Genomic DNA, 17,864 nt, shown 5'->3' with positions numbered 1-17,864 from the left:
AGAGAATGAGGGGAGACTGAATAGAGGTGTATAAAATTATGAAGGGCATAGATAGGGTGAACAGTGGGAAGCTTTCTCCCCAGGTCGGAGGTGATGATCACGAGGGGTCACAGGCTCATGGTGAGGGGGGGGCGGGGGGAGAGAGGAGGAGGTTTAACTCAGATGTCAGAGGGACATATTTTACACAGAGGTTGGTGGGGGACTGGAATGCACTGCCAAGCAGGGTGGTGGAGGCGGACATGCTGGGATCATTTAAGACTTACCTGGATAGTCACATGAGCAGACTGGGAATGGAGGGATACAAAAGAATGGTCTAGTTGAATCAATGAGCGGTGCAGGCTTGGAGGGTCAAAGGGCCAGTGCTGTATTGTTCTTTGTTCCCCAGTCCTCTGGCACCTACCCTGTGGCCAGAGAGGATCTGAAAATTGTCAGAGCCTCTGCAATTTCCTCCCTTGACTCCCACAGCAGCCTGAAATATATCTCATCTGGGCCTGGGGATTTAGCCACTTTTAGGGCCCGTTAAACTGTTATTACCTCCTCCCTCTTGAATGTTAAGCTGTTGAAGCAAATCACAATGTCCTCCCCTGATTTACATCATTCTTCTCCATAGTGAACGCAGATGCATAATACTCATTTACCATCTCACCTGCATCTTCCGGCTCCACACACAAATTGCCACATTGGTCCCTTATGGGCTTGACTCTTTCCCAGCTTATCCCTCTGCTCTTAATATATTTATAAAACAGGGATTTGAGGATTCTTTGATGGTGGCCTAACTTTATTAAAAAAACTTAAAAATCACTTAAAAATAAGTTCTCAAAGGCAAGATTTTTGCTCAAGGTGTAATTAAAATTTATTTTAAAATATAAAAATCATACAAGACAAAGAAAACATTAACATATGACAATTGGAAGGCTTTGGATAGTCGAATAGCTCTGGGTCAGCTCAACAAGACCCTTCTAAAGATCTAAGGCACAGAGCCAAAGTACAGTACAATTATGCCTTCTGCTATTTAAGATACTCCATTCTAATTAGCTTAGATTCAGTTTCATTACATATTAACATGTCAGTTCAAAACATGACAGATTACTTCAGCCAATTGTGATGCACTACTTGACGTAATAATACTCTATCTGTCCGTTGAATACCGATTTCTTCCCTTTGGCAAGACTCATTTCCTTGTTGCTAAGGATGCTTCTATTCTAATTCCATCCCCATAGGTGTATTGCCAAAACAATCTGATAGTGTCCCTCCTGAGCACATAGAAAAGACACTTTCTCACGTCTGGTCAACAGATGCCTTTTATTTAATACACTATGTTTCAATAGCAGAGCTCTGGTTCAAAGCTAGAATGTACAACTCGCATTTTGACTGGGGCGAACAAATAATTATATATACTAAAAATACACATGTTAAAATGATTCACTTAACATTTTAATAAATAGAAACTTAATACTTTAAAAATCACATCTCATTTATTTTAATTCTGTTATTGCATTCACATGAGCAAACTGCTAACATTATCTCGTTGGATAAAAATAATTTTAACCCTTCCCCCCAAACTATTACGAAAACTAAAAATCTGCCTGTGGATCCGCTAACTGACCTAAAAACTTCTACAAAATACCTCTGGATTTTCCGGTTTTTTCATGCCCTCTCTTCACTTTCCTAATTTCTTTCTATATTTTCTATATTCCAGTAGACATTTCCAGTTCAGCTTTGTCCCTTTCCATAACTACCAAATTTCTGCTGAGTTATGGTCATTGTCACCAAAATGCTCCCCAACTGAATTGTGTATTGCTTGTCCAGATTCGTTCCCTAAACCTAGGTACAGTACTGCCACCTCGCTTGTAGGTTTTTTTTACACATTGGCATAAAAGTTCTCCTGGATGCATTTTAAGAATTCTGCCGCCACTAAGAATCCACACTTTGGCTACCTCAGTTAATGTCGGGAAAACTGAAATACCCTATTATTTCTAACCCTAATATTCGTACAATTCTCAGAGATTTGCCTACATATCTGACCTTCTATCCCTCCTTGACTATTTAGGGCCCATAGTAGATTCCCAGCAATGGGATCGCCCCATTTTTGTTTTATTTGAGGAAACTTCAGAGATATCATCCATCCTTACTGCAGTAACTGACTCCTTGATTAATTTGCAACACCACCTCCCCCATCTCGCTTGAAGATTCTATACCCCAGAATATTGAGTTGCCAGTCCTGCCCCTCTACAACCATGGCTCTGCGACAGCAATATTACAGGTAGTATTGAGGAAGCAGGAGGGCTGCAGAAAGACTTGCTCAGGTTAGGAGAGTGGGCAAAGAAGTGGCAGATGGATTACAACGTGGAAAAGTGTGAGGTTCTGCACTTTAGGAGGAAGAATGGAGGTATAGACTATTTTCTAAATGGGGAAATGCTTAGGAAATCAGAAACACAAAGGGGCTTGACAGTCCTTGATCAAGATTCTCTTAAGGTTAACTTGCAGGATCAGTCGGCAGTTAGGAAGACAAATGCAACGTTAGCATTCATGTCAAGAAGGTTAGAATACAAGAGCAGGGATATACTTTTGAGGCTGTATAAGGCTCTGGTCAGACCCCATTTGGAGTATTGTGAGCAGTTTTGGGCCCCATATCTAAGGGAGGTTCACAAGAATGATTCCTAGAATGAAAAGCTTGTTATATGAAGAATGGTTGAAGACTCGAGGTCTGCACTCGTTGGAGTTTAGAAGGATGGTGGACGGGAGATCTTATTGAAGCATACAGGATACTGTGAGGCCTCGACAGACTGGACGTGGAAAGGGTGTTTCCTCAAGTAGGAAAAACTAGATCCCAGAGGGCACAACCTCAGGCTAAAGGGACGATCCTTTAGAACAGAGATGAGGAGGAATTTCTTCAGCCAGAGTGGTGAATCTGTGGAACTCTTGGCCACAGAAGTTTGTGAGACTTTAACTTTCCAAATACTGACGGGAACCTTTATAGGTCAAATAGTTCGGATGGGACACTTTTTGTAGTGTGTGCAGGAGAGTTTCCTGACACAATATGTGGATAAGCCAACAAGAGGTGGGGCCACATTGGACTTGGTACTGGGTAATGAACCGGGCCAAGTGTGAGATTTGTTTGTGGGAGAGCACTTTGGAGATAGTGACCATAATTCGGTGTCCTTCATTATTGCAATGGAGAGGGATAGGGTCACACGGCAGGGCAAGGTTTATAATTGGGGCAGGGGTAATTATGATGCGATTAGGCAAGAATTAGGGAGCATAAAATGGGAACAGAAACTGTCAGGTATGGACACAAACGAAAAGTGGAGCTTTCTCAAGGGACAAATACTGGGTATTGTTGATAGGTATGTCCCTGTCAGGCAGGGAGGAAATGGCTGAGTGAGGGAACCATGGTTCACAAAGGAGGTTGAATACCTTGTTAAGAGGAAGAAGGAAAGGTAAGGATGAAAAAACAAGGTTCAGTTGGGTTGCTTGAAGGTTACAAGGTAGCTAGGAATGAGTTAAAGAAGGGCCTAGGAGAGCTAGGAGGGGGCATGAGAAGTCCTTGGCGGGTCGGATAAAAGAAAACCCTAAGGCTTTTTACTCTTATGTGCGAAATAAAAGAATAACCAGGGTGAGGTTAGGGCCAGTCAAGGATAGTAGTGGGAACTTGTGCATGGAGTCAGAAGAGATAGGGGAGGCATTGAATGATTACTTTGCTTCAGTGTTCACTAAGGAGAGGGGCCATGTTTTTGAGGATGAGTCTGTGATACAGGGTGATAGGATGGAGGAGGTAGATGTTCTGAGGGAAGATGTATTAGCAATTTTGAAAAACCTGAGGGTGGTAAGTTCCCTGGGCCAGATGAGATACATCCTAGGATACTTTGGGAGGCAAGGGATGAGATTGCGGAGCCTTTAGCTTTGATCTTTGGGTCCTCACTGTCCACGGGGAAAGTGCCAGAGGACTGGAGAGTGGCAAACGTTGTTCCGCTTTTCAAGAAATACAAATGACCCTGGTAATTATAGGTCAGTTAGTCTTACTTCGATGGTCAGTAAGTTAATGGAGAGAGTCCTGAGAGATAGAACATTACAGCGCAGAACAGGCCCTTCGGCCCACGATGTTGCGCCGACCAATTAAAAAGCAATGACCCTCTAACCTAAACCAATCCCTTTTCGTCCATAAACCTATCCATGGATCTCTTAAACGCCCCCAAACTAGGCGCATTTACAACTGCAGCAGGCAGGGCATTCCAATCCCTCACCACCCTCTGGGTAAAGAACCTACCCCTGACATCCGTCCTATAACTACCCCCCTTTAATTTAAAGCTATGCCCCCTCGTGCTAGCTTTCTCCATCCGAGGAAAAAGGCTATCACTATCCACCCTATCTAAACCTCTAATCATCTTATATGTTTCAATAAGGTCCCCTCGTAGCCGCCTTCTTTCTAACGAAAACAACCTCAAATCCCTCAGTCTCTCCTCATAGGACTTCCCCTCCATACCAGGCAACATCCTGGTAAACCTCCTCTGCACCCTCTCCAAAGCCTCCACATCCTTCCTATAATGTGGGGACCAGAACTGCACACAATACTCCAAGTGCGGCCGCACCAGAGTTGTGTACAGTTGCAACATGACGCTGCAGCTCCTAAATTCAATCCCCCTCCCAATAAACGCCAAGACACCATATGCCTTCCTAACAACCTTATCTACTTGATTCCCAACTTTCAGGGATCTATGTACACATACACCTAGATCCCTCTGTTCATCAACACTATTCAGAGTCCTACCGTTAGCCCTATACTCTACACATCTGTTATTCCTGCCAAAGTGAATTACCTCACACTTTTCCACATTAAACTCCATCCGCCACCTCTCGGCCCAGCTCTGCAACTTGTCCAAGTCTCTCTGTAACCTATGACACCCTTCCTCACTATCTACCACACCTCCGACTTTGGTGTCATCAGCAAACTTTCTAATTCACCCAACTATACCCTCATCCAGATCATTAATAAAAATTACAAACAGCAGTGGCTCTAAAACAGATCCCTGAGGCACACAACTTGTAACCGAACTCCATGACGAATATTTACCATCAACCACCACCCTCTGTCTCCTATCTGCTAGCCAATTCCTGATCCAATTAACTAAATCACCCTCAATCCCATACATCTGCATTTTCTGCAGAAGCCTTCCATGGTGAACCTTATCAAACGCCTTACTTAAGTCCATATATACCACATCCACTGCCTTACCCCCATCCACCTCTTTGGTCACTTTCTCAAAAAACTCAATAAGGTTAGTAAGGCATGACCTACCCTCCACAAAACCATGCTGACTATCTCCAATCAATTCATTACTCTCCAAATAACTATAAATCCTATCCCTAATAATTTTTTCTAAAACCTTGCCCACAACAGAAGTAAGACTCACCGGTCTATAATTCCCGGGGAAGTCTCTGTTCCCCTTCTTAAACAATGGGACAACATTCGCTAACCTCCAATCTTCTGGCACTATACCTGTGACCAACGATGACCTGAAGATCAGAGCCAGAGGCTCTGCAATCGCCTCTCTTGCCTCCCAGATAGGATTTATGACCATTTTGAAAGATGCAGTTTAATCCGGGATAGGTAGCACGGTTTCGTGAGGGGTAAGTCCTGCCTCACAAATTTGATTGAATTCTTTGAGGAGGTAACTTAGTGTGTGGATGAAGGTAGAGCAGTTGATGTCGTATAGATGGATTTTAGTAAGGCGTTTCATAAGGTTCCCCAAGGTAGGCTCATGAAGAAAGTAAGGATGTGTGGGAGAGGAGGAGATTTGGCTGACTGAACATAGAAAACTACAGCACAAACAGGCCCTTCGACCCACAAGTAGCGCTGATCATATCTCTACCTACTAGACCTACCTATAACCCGCAATCCCATTAAATCCCATGTACTCATCCAGAAGTCTCTTAAAAGACCCCAACGAGTTCGCCTCTACCACCACCGACGGCAGCCGATTCCACTCACCCACCACCCTCTGAGTGAAAAACTTAACCCTGACGTCTCCTCTGTACTTGCTCCCCAGCACCTTAAACCTGTGTCCGCTCGTAGCGGCCATTTTAGCCCTGGGAAATAGCCTCTGAGAATCCATCCAATCAATACCTCTCAAAATCTTATAATCCTCTTTCAGGTCACCTCTTATCCTTCGTCTCTCCAGGGAGAAATGACCGAGCTCCCTCAACCTATCTTCATAAGGCATGCCACCCAATCCAGGCAACATCCTTGTAAATCTCCTCTGCACCCTTTCAATAGCTTCCACATCCTTCCTGTAGTGACACGACCAGAACTGCGCACAGTACTCCAAGTGAGGTCTGACTAGGATCTTATAAAGCTGCAGCATTATCTCCCAACACCGAAACTCAATCCCTCGATTAATGAAGGTCAGTACACCATATGCCTTCTTAACCACATCCTCCACCTGCGAGGCCGATTTAAGAGTCCTATGGACCCAGACCCCAAGATCGTTCTGATCCTCTACACTGCTAAGACTCTTACCTTTGATGTTATACTCCTTCATCCCAGTGGACCTGCCAAAATGGACAACTACACATTTATTCGCATTGAAGTCCATCTGCCACTTCTCCATCCAGTCTTGCATCCTATCTATGTCACGCTGCAACTTCTGACATCCCTCCAGACTATCCACAACACCACCAACCTTCGTGTCATCGGCAAATTTACCAACCCATCCCTCCACTTTCTCATCCAGGCCATTTATGAAAATTACAAAGAGCAAGGATCCCAGAACAGATCCCTGGGGCACTCCACTGGTGACTGACCTCCATGCAGAAAAAGATCCATCCACAACCACTCTCTGCCTTCTGCAGGCAAGCCAGTTCTAGATCCACAAGGCAACAGCCCCTTGTATCCCCTGCCCTCTCACTTTCTCAAGTCGTCTTGCACGGGGGACCTTATTGAACGCCTTGCTGAAGTCGATATAAACCACATCCACCGCTCTTCCTTCGTCAATGTGTTCCGTCACATTTTCAAAGAACTCAACCAGGCTCGTAAGGCACGACCTGCCCTTGACAAAACCATGCTGACTACCTTTGATCATTCTAAACTTCTCTAAATGTTCATAAATCCTGTCCCTCAGGATCCTCTCCATCAACTTACCAACCACTGAGGTTAGACTCACCAGTCGGTAACTCCCCGGGCTATCCCTGTTCCCTTTCTTGAACATAGGAACCATATCCGCAATCCTACGGAACCTCTCCCGTCTCCACTGATGACGCAAAGATCATCGCTAGAGGCTCTGCAATCTCTTCCCTCACCTCCCACAGTAACCTGAGGTACATCCCATCTGGTCCCGGTGACTTATCTATCTTGATGCTATTCAAAAGTTCCAACACATTGGATAAGTAACTGGCTGTCTCATAGAAGACAGAGGGTGGTGGTGGAAGGAAAATTTTCAGACTGGAGGCCAGTTACCAGCGGTATACCACAGGGATCAGTGCTGGGTTCTCTGCTATTTGTGATTTTTATCAATGACTTGGAAGAGGGGGCTGAAGGGTGGGTTAGTAAATTTGCTGACGACACCAAGATTGGTGGAGTAGTGGATGAGGTGAAGGGCTCTTGCAGGCTGCAAAGAGACATTGATAAGATGCAGAGCTGGGCCAAAAAGTTGCAGATGGAGTTTAATCCTGATAAGTGCGAGGTGATTCATTTTGGTAGGATAAACTTGAATGCAGATTACAGGGTCAACGGCAGGGTTCTAAGGAATGTGGGAGAACAGAGATCTTGGGGTTCATATCCACAGATCTCTGAAGGTTACCATTCAAGTGGATAGAGCTGTGAAGAAGGCTTATAGTGTGTTGGTGTTTATTAACAGGGGGTTTGAGTTTAAGAGCCATGGGGTTATGCTGCAACTATACCGGATGTTGGTGAGACCACGTTTGGAATATTGTGTTCAGTTCTGGTCACCTCACGAGAAGGAGACTGTAGAAGCATTGAATACAGTGCAGAGGAGATTTACCAGGATGCTGCCTGGTTTGGAGCGTAGGTCTTATGAGGGAGCTGGGGCTTTTCTCTTTGGAGCGGAGGAGGATGACAGGCGACTTAATAGAGGTTTATAAGGCGATGAGGGGGATAGATAGAGTGGGCATGCAGAGACTATTTCCTCGAGTGGATGTAGCTGTTGCTAGGGGGCATAACTATAAGGTTCATGGTGGGAGATATAGGAGGGATGTCCGAGGTAGATTCTTCACTCAGAGTGGTTGGGGTGTGGAATGCACTGCCTGCTGTGATAGTGGAGTTGGACACTTTAGGAACTTTCAAGCGGTTATTGGATAGGCACATGGAGCACACCAGAATGATAGGGAATGGGATAGCTTGATCTTGGGATTGGACATAGCTCGGCACAACATTGAGGGCTGAAGGGCCTGTACTGTGCTGTAATGTTCTATGTTCTAGGTTGTAGAGGCCAGTCATTGAGTGTCTTTAAGACAGAGATAGATAGGTTCTTGATGGATAAGGGGATTGGGGTTATGGGGAAAAGGCAGGAGAATGGGGTAAGAAAAGTATCAGCCATGACTGAATGGCAGAGCAGACTTGGTGGGCCAAGTGGCCTAATTCTGCTCCTATATCTTATAATATCATTTTCCCATGCGTTTATCAAAACCCTCAACTCATCTGCCTTCCTCAAGACTCCTTGCAATAAAATAAATGCCATCTAGCCTTGCTGTACTGCTCCCCGATGCCTTAACTTGTCGATAAATACCTATAAGAAAGGATACTACCTCTGGAGACTATATGGTAGAATTGAGAAATATCAAGGGGCAAAAGACATATCATATATAGACCTCCAAACTGCAGTGATGTTGGGAATGGCATTAAACACAAAATCAGAGATGCAAGTGATAAGAGAAAATCGGTGATCACTGGTGACTTTAATCTGCACATAGATTGGACAAATCAAATTAGCCACAATGCCCTAGAGGAGGAATTCCTGGAGTGTATATGGGATGGTTTTCTTGACCAATATGTGGAGAAACAGCTAGAGAGCAGGCCATCTTAAACAGGGTACTGTGTAATGAGAAGGGAATCATTGCCAATCCAGCTGTACGAGATCCCTTGGGGATGAATGACCATAACATGATAGAATTCTTTTTATCAAGATCAAGAGTGAAGTAACTGATTCGGAGACTAGGGTGCTGAATCTTAATAAAGGAAACTATGAGGATATGAGGTGTGAGTTGGCTTTGATAGATTGGGTAGAGTTACTTAAAGAGATGATAGTGGATAGGCAGTGACAAACATTCGGGGAACGCATGTGGGAACTGCAATGACTGTTTATTCCTGTCTGACACAAACGCAAAATGGGTAAGAGGGCCAATCCATGGCTTACAAAGGAAATGAGAGTGAGTATCCAATCTAAGGAAGAAGCATACAAATTGACCAAGAAAAATAATCGGTCTGAGGATTGACAGCAGTTTAGAATTCAGCAAAGGAGGATTAAAGGATTGATTAAGGAGGGGAAAATACAGTACAAAAGTAAGCTTGCAGGGAACATAAAGACCAACACCAGAGTTTCTATGTGTCCTCTGTTTGAACAGAGGGGAGTACGATAGGATGAGAGGGGAATTGGCAAATGTAGATTGGGGGCACAGATTGGTCGGTAGGACGGCTGAGGAACAGTGGAGGATTTTTAAGGAGATCTTTTTCGGTACTCAGCAGAAATATATTCCAATGGTAAAGAAGGAATGTAGGAGAAGGGATAACCAGCCGTGGTTATCGAAGGAGATAAAGGAGAGTATTAAATTAAAAGCTGATGCGTTTAGAGTGGCTAAAAGTAGTGGGCGAGTAGAAGAAAGGGAAAGGTTTAAAAATCATCAAAGAATGACTAAGAAGTTGATAAAGAAAGGAAGGATACACTATGAGGCTAAACTAGCACTAAATATAAAAAAGGACGGTAAGAGTTTTTACAAATATATAAAGAAGAGGAGGCCGGCTAAAGTGAATGTTGGACCCTTAGAGGATGAGAGGGGGGATTTAGTGGTGGGAGGCTTTAAATAAGTTTTTTGCCTCAGTCTTCACGGAGGAGGACGCGAACAGTTTGCCGGATATTAAAGATAAAAGGATGGTAGGAGTTGAGGGCCTGAATGCAATTACTGTCACTAGTGAGGTAGTGCTTGATAGACTAACGGGACTGATGGTGGGCAAGTCCCCAGGACCGGATGGAATGCATCCCAGGGTTCTGAAGGAAGTGGCAGAGGTGATAGTAGATGCCTTAGTGATTATTTACCAAAATTTGCTGGATTCCGGGGAAGTGCCGGAAGATTGGAAAACGGCTAATGTTACATCGCTGTTTAAAAAAGGTAGCAGACAAAAGGCAGGGAATTATAGGCCGGTTAGTTTAACGTCTGTAGTTGGGAAAATGCTTGAATCCGTCATCAAAGAAGAAATAGTGAGGCACCTAGAAAAGAATGGCTTGATAGAGCAAATGCAGCATGGATTCGTTAAGGGGAAGTCGTGTTTGACGAATTTATTGGATTTCTATGAGAATGTGACTAGTGCGGTAGACAGAGGGGAATCGGTGGATGTGGTGTTTCTCAATTTTCAAAAGACATTTGATAAGGTGCCGCACAAAACGTTGCTACAGAAGGTTAGGGGGCATGGAGTTGGGGGTAAGGTGTTAGCATGGATAGAGGAATGGCTGTCTAATAGGAAGCAGAGTTGGAATCAACAGGTGCTATTCTGACTGGCGGTTGGTGACAAGTGGAGTGCCGCTGGGATCGGTGCTGGGGCCTCAGCTATTTACCATTTATATAGATGATCTGGAGGAGGGGACTGAGTGTAGGGTGACGAAATTTGCTGATGACACAAAGATGAGTGGAAAAGCAAACTGTGCGGAGGGTGTGGAAAGTCTGCAGAGGGATCTGGATAGGCTGAGCGAGTGGGCGAGGACCTGGCAGATAGAGTACAATGTTGGCAAGTGTGAGGTTATCCACTTTGGCAGGAATAATAGTAGGAGGGATTACTATTTAAATGGCGAAAAGCTGCAACATGCTACGGTGCAGAGGGACCTGGGGGTCCTTGTGCACGAGTCACAAAAACCCAGTCTGCAGGTGCAGCAGGTGATCAAGAAGGCGAATGGGATGCTGGCCTTTATAGCGAGGGGGATAGAATGTAAAAGCAGGGAGATCTTGCTGCAACTGTTCCGGGCACTGGTGAGGCCACAGCTGGAGTACTGTGTACAGTTTTGGTTGCCGCACTTGCACAAGGATATTTTGGCCTTGGAGGGAGTGCAGAGGACGTTCACTAGGCTGATACCGGAGATGAGGGGGTTGGACTATGAAGAGAGACTGAATAGACTGGGTCTGTACTCGTTGGAGTTTAGAAGGATGAGGGGGGGATCTTATAGAGACGTATAAGATAATGAAGGGGATGGATAGGGTAGAGATAGAGAGATTCTTCCTGCTCAGAAAGGATAGTAGGACTAGGAGGCACAGCCTCAAGATAAGAAGGGGGGCAGTTTAGAACGGAGTTGAGGAGGAACTTCTTCACTCAAAGGGTGGTGAATCTCTGGAATTCTCTACCCGTTGAAGTGGTGGAGGCTACCTCGCTAAATATATTTAAGTCATGGGTAGATAGGTTTTTGACAGACAAGGGAATTAAGGGTTATGGGGAAAGAGCAGGAAAGTGGAACTGATCCACTTCAGATCAGCCATGGTCTTAGTGAATGGCGGGGCAGGCTCGAAGGGCTAGATGGCCTACTCCTGCTCCTATTTCTTATGTTCTGTAGATATGTGAAGAGAAAGGTTGAAGACAAGCATAGGTGCTCTACAGCAGAAATGGGGTTTATGAAGGGGAAATCATGCTTGTCAAATCTGTTGGAATTCTTTTAAGATATAACTAGGAGGGTTGACAAGGAGAAACCAGTACGTGCGCTATACTTGAACTTTCAGAAAGCATCTGACAAAGTTCCGCACAAAAGATTATCGTGCAAGATTATAGCGCATGGGATTGGAGGAATTGCATTGAAACTGGTTGGCAGAGAGGAAACAAAGTAGGAATTAATGGGTGCTTTTCAAATTGGCAGTCAGTAAGTAGCTGGGTGCCACAGGGATCGGTGCTGGGACCCCAGCTATTCACAATATATATTAATGATTTGGATGAGGAAACAAAATGTAACATCTCAAAGTTTGCAGATGATACCAAGTTGGGTGAGACGGTGAACTGCGACAAAGATGCAGAGATCTGGAGAGTTTGGGTGAGTGGCCAAATCAATGGCGATGTAGTATAATTTGGATAAATGTGAGGTTGTTCACCTTGGAAACAAAAACTAAGCAGCAGATTACTACCTGAATGGTTGTAAATTGGGAAAGGGGACCTGGGTGTCCTTGTGCACCAGTCACTGAAGGTAAGTATGCAGGTGCAGCAGGCGGTAAAGAAGGCAAATGACATGTTGACCTTCATTGCAAGAGGTTTCCATTACAGGAGCAGGGATGTGTTATAGAACATAGAACATAGAACATTACAGCGCAGAACAGGCCCTTCGGCCCACGGTGTTGCGCCGACCAGTTAAAAAAACAATGACCCTCTAATCTAAACCAATCCCTTTTCGTCCATAAACCTATCCACGGATCTCTTAAACGCCCCCAAACTAGGCGCATTTACAATCGCAGCAGGCAGGGCATTCCAATCCCTCACCACCCTCTGGGTAAAGAACCTACCCCTGACATCCGTCCTATAACTACTCCCCCTTAATTTAAAGCCATGCCCCCTCGTGCTAGCTTTCTCCATCCGAGGAAAAAGGCTATCACTGTCCACCCTATCTAAACCTCTAATCATCTTATATGTTTCAATAAGATCCCCTCTTAGCCGCCTTCTTTCCAGCGAAAACAACCCCAAATCCCTCAGTCTCTCCTCATAGGACCTCCCCTCCATACCAGGCAACATCCTGGTAAACCTCCTCTGCACCCTCTCCAAAGCCTCCACATCCTTCCTGTAATGTGGGGACCAGAACTGCACACAATACTCCAAGTGCAGCCGCACCAGAGTTTTGTACAGTTGCAACATGACGCTGCGACTCCTAAATTCAATCCCCCTACCAATAAACGCCAAGACACCGTATGCCTTCTTAACAACCCTATCTACTTGATTCCCAACTTTCAGGGATCTATGTACACATACACCTAGATCCCTCTGTTCATCCACACTATTCAAAGTCCTCCCGTTAGCCCTATACTCAACACATCTGTTATTCCTACCAAAGTGAATTACCTCACACTTCTCCGCATTAAACTCCATCCGCCACCTCTCGGCCCAGCTCTGCAACCTGTCCAAGTCTTCCTGCAAACTATGACACCCTTCCTCACAATCTACCACACCTCCGACTTTGGTGTCATCAGCAAATTTACTAATCCACCCAACTATACCCTCATCCAGATCATTAATAAAAATTACAAACAGCAGTGGCCCCAAAACAGATCCCTGAGGCACACCACTCGTAACCGAACTCCATGATGAATACTTTCCATCAACCACCACCCTCTGTCTTCTATCTGCTAGCCAATTCCTGATCCAATTAACTAAATCACCCTCAATCCCATACATCTGCATTTTCTGCAGAAGCCTACCGTGGTGAACCTTATCAAACGCCTTACTAAAATCCATATACACCACGTCAACTGCCTTACCCCCATCCACCTCTTTGGTCACTTTTTCAAAAAACTCAATAAGGTTAGTAAGGCACGACCTACCCGCTACAAAACCATGCTGACTATCTCCAATCAATTCATTACTCTCCAAATACTATAAATCCTATCCCTAATAATTTTTTCTAAAACCTTGCCCACAACAGAAGTGAGACTCACCGGTCTATAATTCCCGGGGAAGTCTCTGTTCCCCTTCTTAAACAATGGGACAACATTCGCTAACCTCCAATCTTCCGGTACTATACCAGAGGCCAACGACGACCTGAAGATCAGAGCCAGAGGCTCTGCAATCACTTCTCTTGCCTCCCAGAGAATCCTAGGGTAAATCCCATCCGGACCACGGGACTTATCTATCTTCAATCCCTCAAGAATATCCAGCACATCCTCCTTTTCAACTGTAATACTGTCTATTCTACTCCCCTGCAACCCAGTGTCCTCCTCAGCTATATTCTTGTCCCCCTGCGTGAACACCGAAGGGAAATATTGGTTCAATGCCTTTCCAATCTCTTCCGGTTCCACACATAACTTCCCTCTGCTGTCTATAACTGGCCCTAATCTTGCCCTAACCAACCTTCTGTTCTTGACATACCTATAGAACGCCTTAGGATTCTCCTTAATCCTATCAGCCAAAGTCTTCTCATGTCCTCTTTTAGCCCTTCTTAGCTCACTCTTCAACTCCCTCCTAGCCAATCTAAAGTTTTCTAGTGCACTACCCGAGCCCTCAAGTCTCATCCGAACATAAGCCTCCTTTTTCTTTTTTTTCTTTTTTTTAGTGCTAGTTTAGCTTCATAGTCTATCCTTCCTTTCTTTATCAACTTCTTAGTCATTCTTTGTTGATTTTTAAACATTATACAGGGCCTTGGTGAGGCCACACCTAGAGTACAATGTGCAATTTTGGTCTCCTTTTCTGAGGAAGGATGTTCTTGCTCTCGAAAGTGCAGCGAGGGTTTACTAGGTTGATTCCAGGGATGGCGGGACTGATGTATGAGGAGAGATTGACTAGGTTACGATTGCTTTCACTGGAGCTCAGACGAATGAGAGGGGATATCATAGAGACTTATAACATTCTATCAGGACTAGACAGGGTAGGTGCAGGGAGGATTTTCCAATGGTGGGGGGGAGTCCAGAACCAGGAGTCATAACCTGAGGATTCAGGGTAGACCATTTAGAATGGAGGTGAGGAGACATTTCTTCACCCAAGGAGCAGTGAGTCTGTGGAACTCATTACCACAGGAAATAGTTGATGCCAAAGCATTGAACGTATTCAAGACGCGGCTAGATTTGAGCGAATGGGATAAGAACATAAGAATCAAAGATAATGAAGAGAAAGTAGGATTAAGCTTTTGAGTTGGACGTTTAGCCATGACCATAATGAATGACAGAACAGGTTCAAAGCGCTGAATGGCCTCCTCCTGCTCCAATCTACTATTTCTATGCCTTCCAGGCTCACTAGTTCTTTTTCTTCTTTATTTGGCTGAGCATCACCCCCTACTCTACCTTCACACCATATCCTACCCTCCTGCCAAACTGGTTTAAACTCCATCATCCCCCCCCACCGCCCCACAACAGCAGTAGCAAACCTCCCTGCAAGGATATTAATTCTATTCCAGTTTGGGTGCAATGCGTCCAATTGGTACAGGTCTCGCATCCCCAGAATATGAACTAGAAATTGCTCTAATCTCACAGTTAGTCACAACTATCCTATCCCTTTGCAGACACATAAAAATGAATACAAATAATGTACATACCTGCAGAACACACATCCCATATGTGTTACCCAGAATTTTGTGAGTCTCATTGTAATAGCAATATCGGATGTTTGTTGCAGCTACAAAAAGCTCAAAGGGGTCATCCTGTGCGAGGTCAAGTGTACCGCATTTTATCTTCTTCTGTAATTGTCTCATTCGCTTCTTCCGGTGACTGGAAGAGAACCAGGAACATCAAAGAACCAAGAAAATAATAGCACAGGAACAGGCTTTTTAGCCCTCCAAGCCTGCACCGACCATGCTGCCTGACTGAACTAAAACCCCCTACCATTCCAGGGACCATATCCCTCTCTTCCCATCCTATTCATGTATTTGTCCAGATCCCCCCTTAAGTCACTATTGTATCTGCTTTCGCTATCTCCCCCCGCAACAAGTTCCAGACACCCACCACCCGCTGCGTAGAAACTTACATCATTGCAATGTGGGTCATCACATTCATTCAGTAACAACTATCTGTGCAACACTGACAAGAATTGTAAACACAAGCCTAGTGGGGCTGAAAATTATTATTGATTGGACCATTTCTTCAGCACTTTCAACAATAACCAGCTTATTGACACACTGTTTAGGTTTTTCAGAATCATTCAATTTCTGATGTCATTACAGCTTTAGTCCCAAAAGAAATGAACTCGAGAGGTGAGATAAGAGTCACTGCTCTTGACATCAAGGCTGCATTTGTCTGAGTGTGACATCAAGGAGCCTGACCAAAACTGGAGTCAATGGATATCAAGGGGAAAGGTCTCTGCCAGTTGGAGTCATACATGGCACAAAGGGAGATGGTTGTGGTTGTGGAGGGTCAGTCATCTCAGTCACCAGACATCTCTGCAGGAGTCTTTACTTCGTCTGGGTGACATGTTACTTCAGCAAGGCATTCAATAAGGTCCCCCATGTGAGACTTCTTGAGAAAGTGAAAGGACATGGGATCCAAGGGGCTGTTGCCTTGTGGATCCAGAACCGGGTTGCCCGCAGAAGGCAGAGAGCGGTTGTGGATGGGTCTTTTTCTGCATGGAGATTGGTCACCAGTGGAGTGCCCCAGGGATCTGTTCCAGGACCCTTGCTGTTTGTAATTTTCATAAATGACCCGGATGAGAAAGTGGAGGGATGGGTTGGTAAGTTTGCCGACGACACGAGAGTTGGTGGTGTTGTGGATAGTCTGGAGGGATGTCAGAAGTTGCATCCAATCTATGTCTTGCTGCAAGACTGGGTGGAGAAGTGGCAGACGGACCTCAACCCAGAGAAATGTGTAGTGATCCATTTTGGCAAGTCCAACGGGATGAAGGAGTACAATATCAAGGGTAAAACTCTTAGCAGCGTAGGGGATCAGAAGGACCTTGGAGTCCGGGTCCACAGGACTCTTAAATCGGCCTCGCAGGTGGAGGATGTGGTCAAGAAGGCTTATGGTGTACCGGCCTTCATTAATCGAGGGATTGAGTTTCGGAGTTGGGAGGTAATGCTGCAGCTTTGTAAGACCCTAGTCAGACCCACTTGGAGTACTGTGCGCAGTTCTGGTCGCCTCACTACAAGGGTGTGGAAGCTATTGAAAGGGTGCAGAGGAGATTTACATGGATGGTGCCTGGATTGGGTGACATGCCTTATGAGGATAGGTTGAGGGAGCTCAGTCTTTTCTCCCTGGAGAGACGAAGGACGAGAGGTGACCTGATAGAGGTTTATAAGGTGTTGAGAGGTATAGATTGGGTGGAATCTCAGAGGCTATTTCCCAGGGCTGAAATGGTTGCTACGAGAGGACACAGGTTTAAGGTGCTGGGAAGTAGGTACAGAGGAGATGTCAGGGTTAAGTTTTTCACTCAGAGGGTGGTGAGTGAGTGGAATCGGCTGCCGTCGGTGGTGGTGGAGGCGAACTCGTTGGGGTCTTTTATGAGACTTCTCAATGAGTACATGGGATTTAATGGGAATGAGGGTTATAAATAGGCCTGGTAGGTAGGGATATGATCAGTACAACTTGTGGGCCAAAGGGCCTGTTTGTGCTGTAGTTTTCTATGTGAATCAAGTTTGGTTGATTCTTAACTGCTCTCAAGACAATTAAGGATGGGCGACAAATGCTGGCCTTGCCAGTGATGGCCACATCCAATGAATTAAAACAAGTTCCTCAGGATAGTGCCCTCGGACCAGATGCTTCATCGATTACATACAAAATTCTGCAGTGTTTAATAGTGTAGAGGCTGAGAGATTGTTTCCATTGGTCGAGTAGTAGGGACATAGATAAGCTGCAGAGCTGGGCTGAGAGGTGGCAGATGGAGTTTAATGTGGAAAAGTGTGAGGTGATTCACTTTGGTAAGAGTAACAGGAGTACAGAATATAGGGCTAATGGAAGGACTCTTAGTGGTGTTGACAAGCAGAGAGATCTCAGTGTCCACGTGCATAGCTCCCTGAAAGTTGGCACCCAGGTTGATAAGGTTG

At 45.0% G+C, this 17,864-nt stretch overlaps 1 protein-coding gene across 1 annotated transcript in view; it reads right to left on the bottom strand.

Annotated features, from left to right (window-relative positions):
- Nucleotides 1-17,864, bottom strand: part of nat10 (N-acetyltransferase 10) — a 178,120-nt gene that overhangs the window by 134,795 nt on the left and 25,461 nt on the right. The window contains exon 4 of the mRNA XM_080189838.1: nt 15,429-15,600. Coding sequence (XP_080045964.1) covers nt 15,429-15,600 — 172 coding nt within the window. The remainder of the gene's footprint in view (nt 1-15,428; nt 15,601-17,864) is intronic.

This window comes from Carcharhinus amblyrhynchos, chromosome 6 (genome assembly GCF_965287045.1).
Source record: "Carcharhinus amblyrhynchos chromosome 6, sCarAmb.v2.hapA, whole genome shotgun sequence".
NCBI lineage: Eukaryota > Metazoa > Chordata > Chondrichthyes > Carcharhiniformes > Carcharhinidae > Carcharhinus > Carcharhinus amblyrhynchos.
The sequence above is the reverse complement of the archived record's forward strand: the minus strand, read 5'-3'. Positions and strand labels throughout refer to the sequence as shown.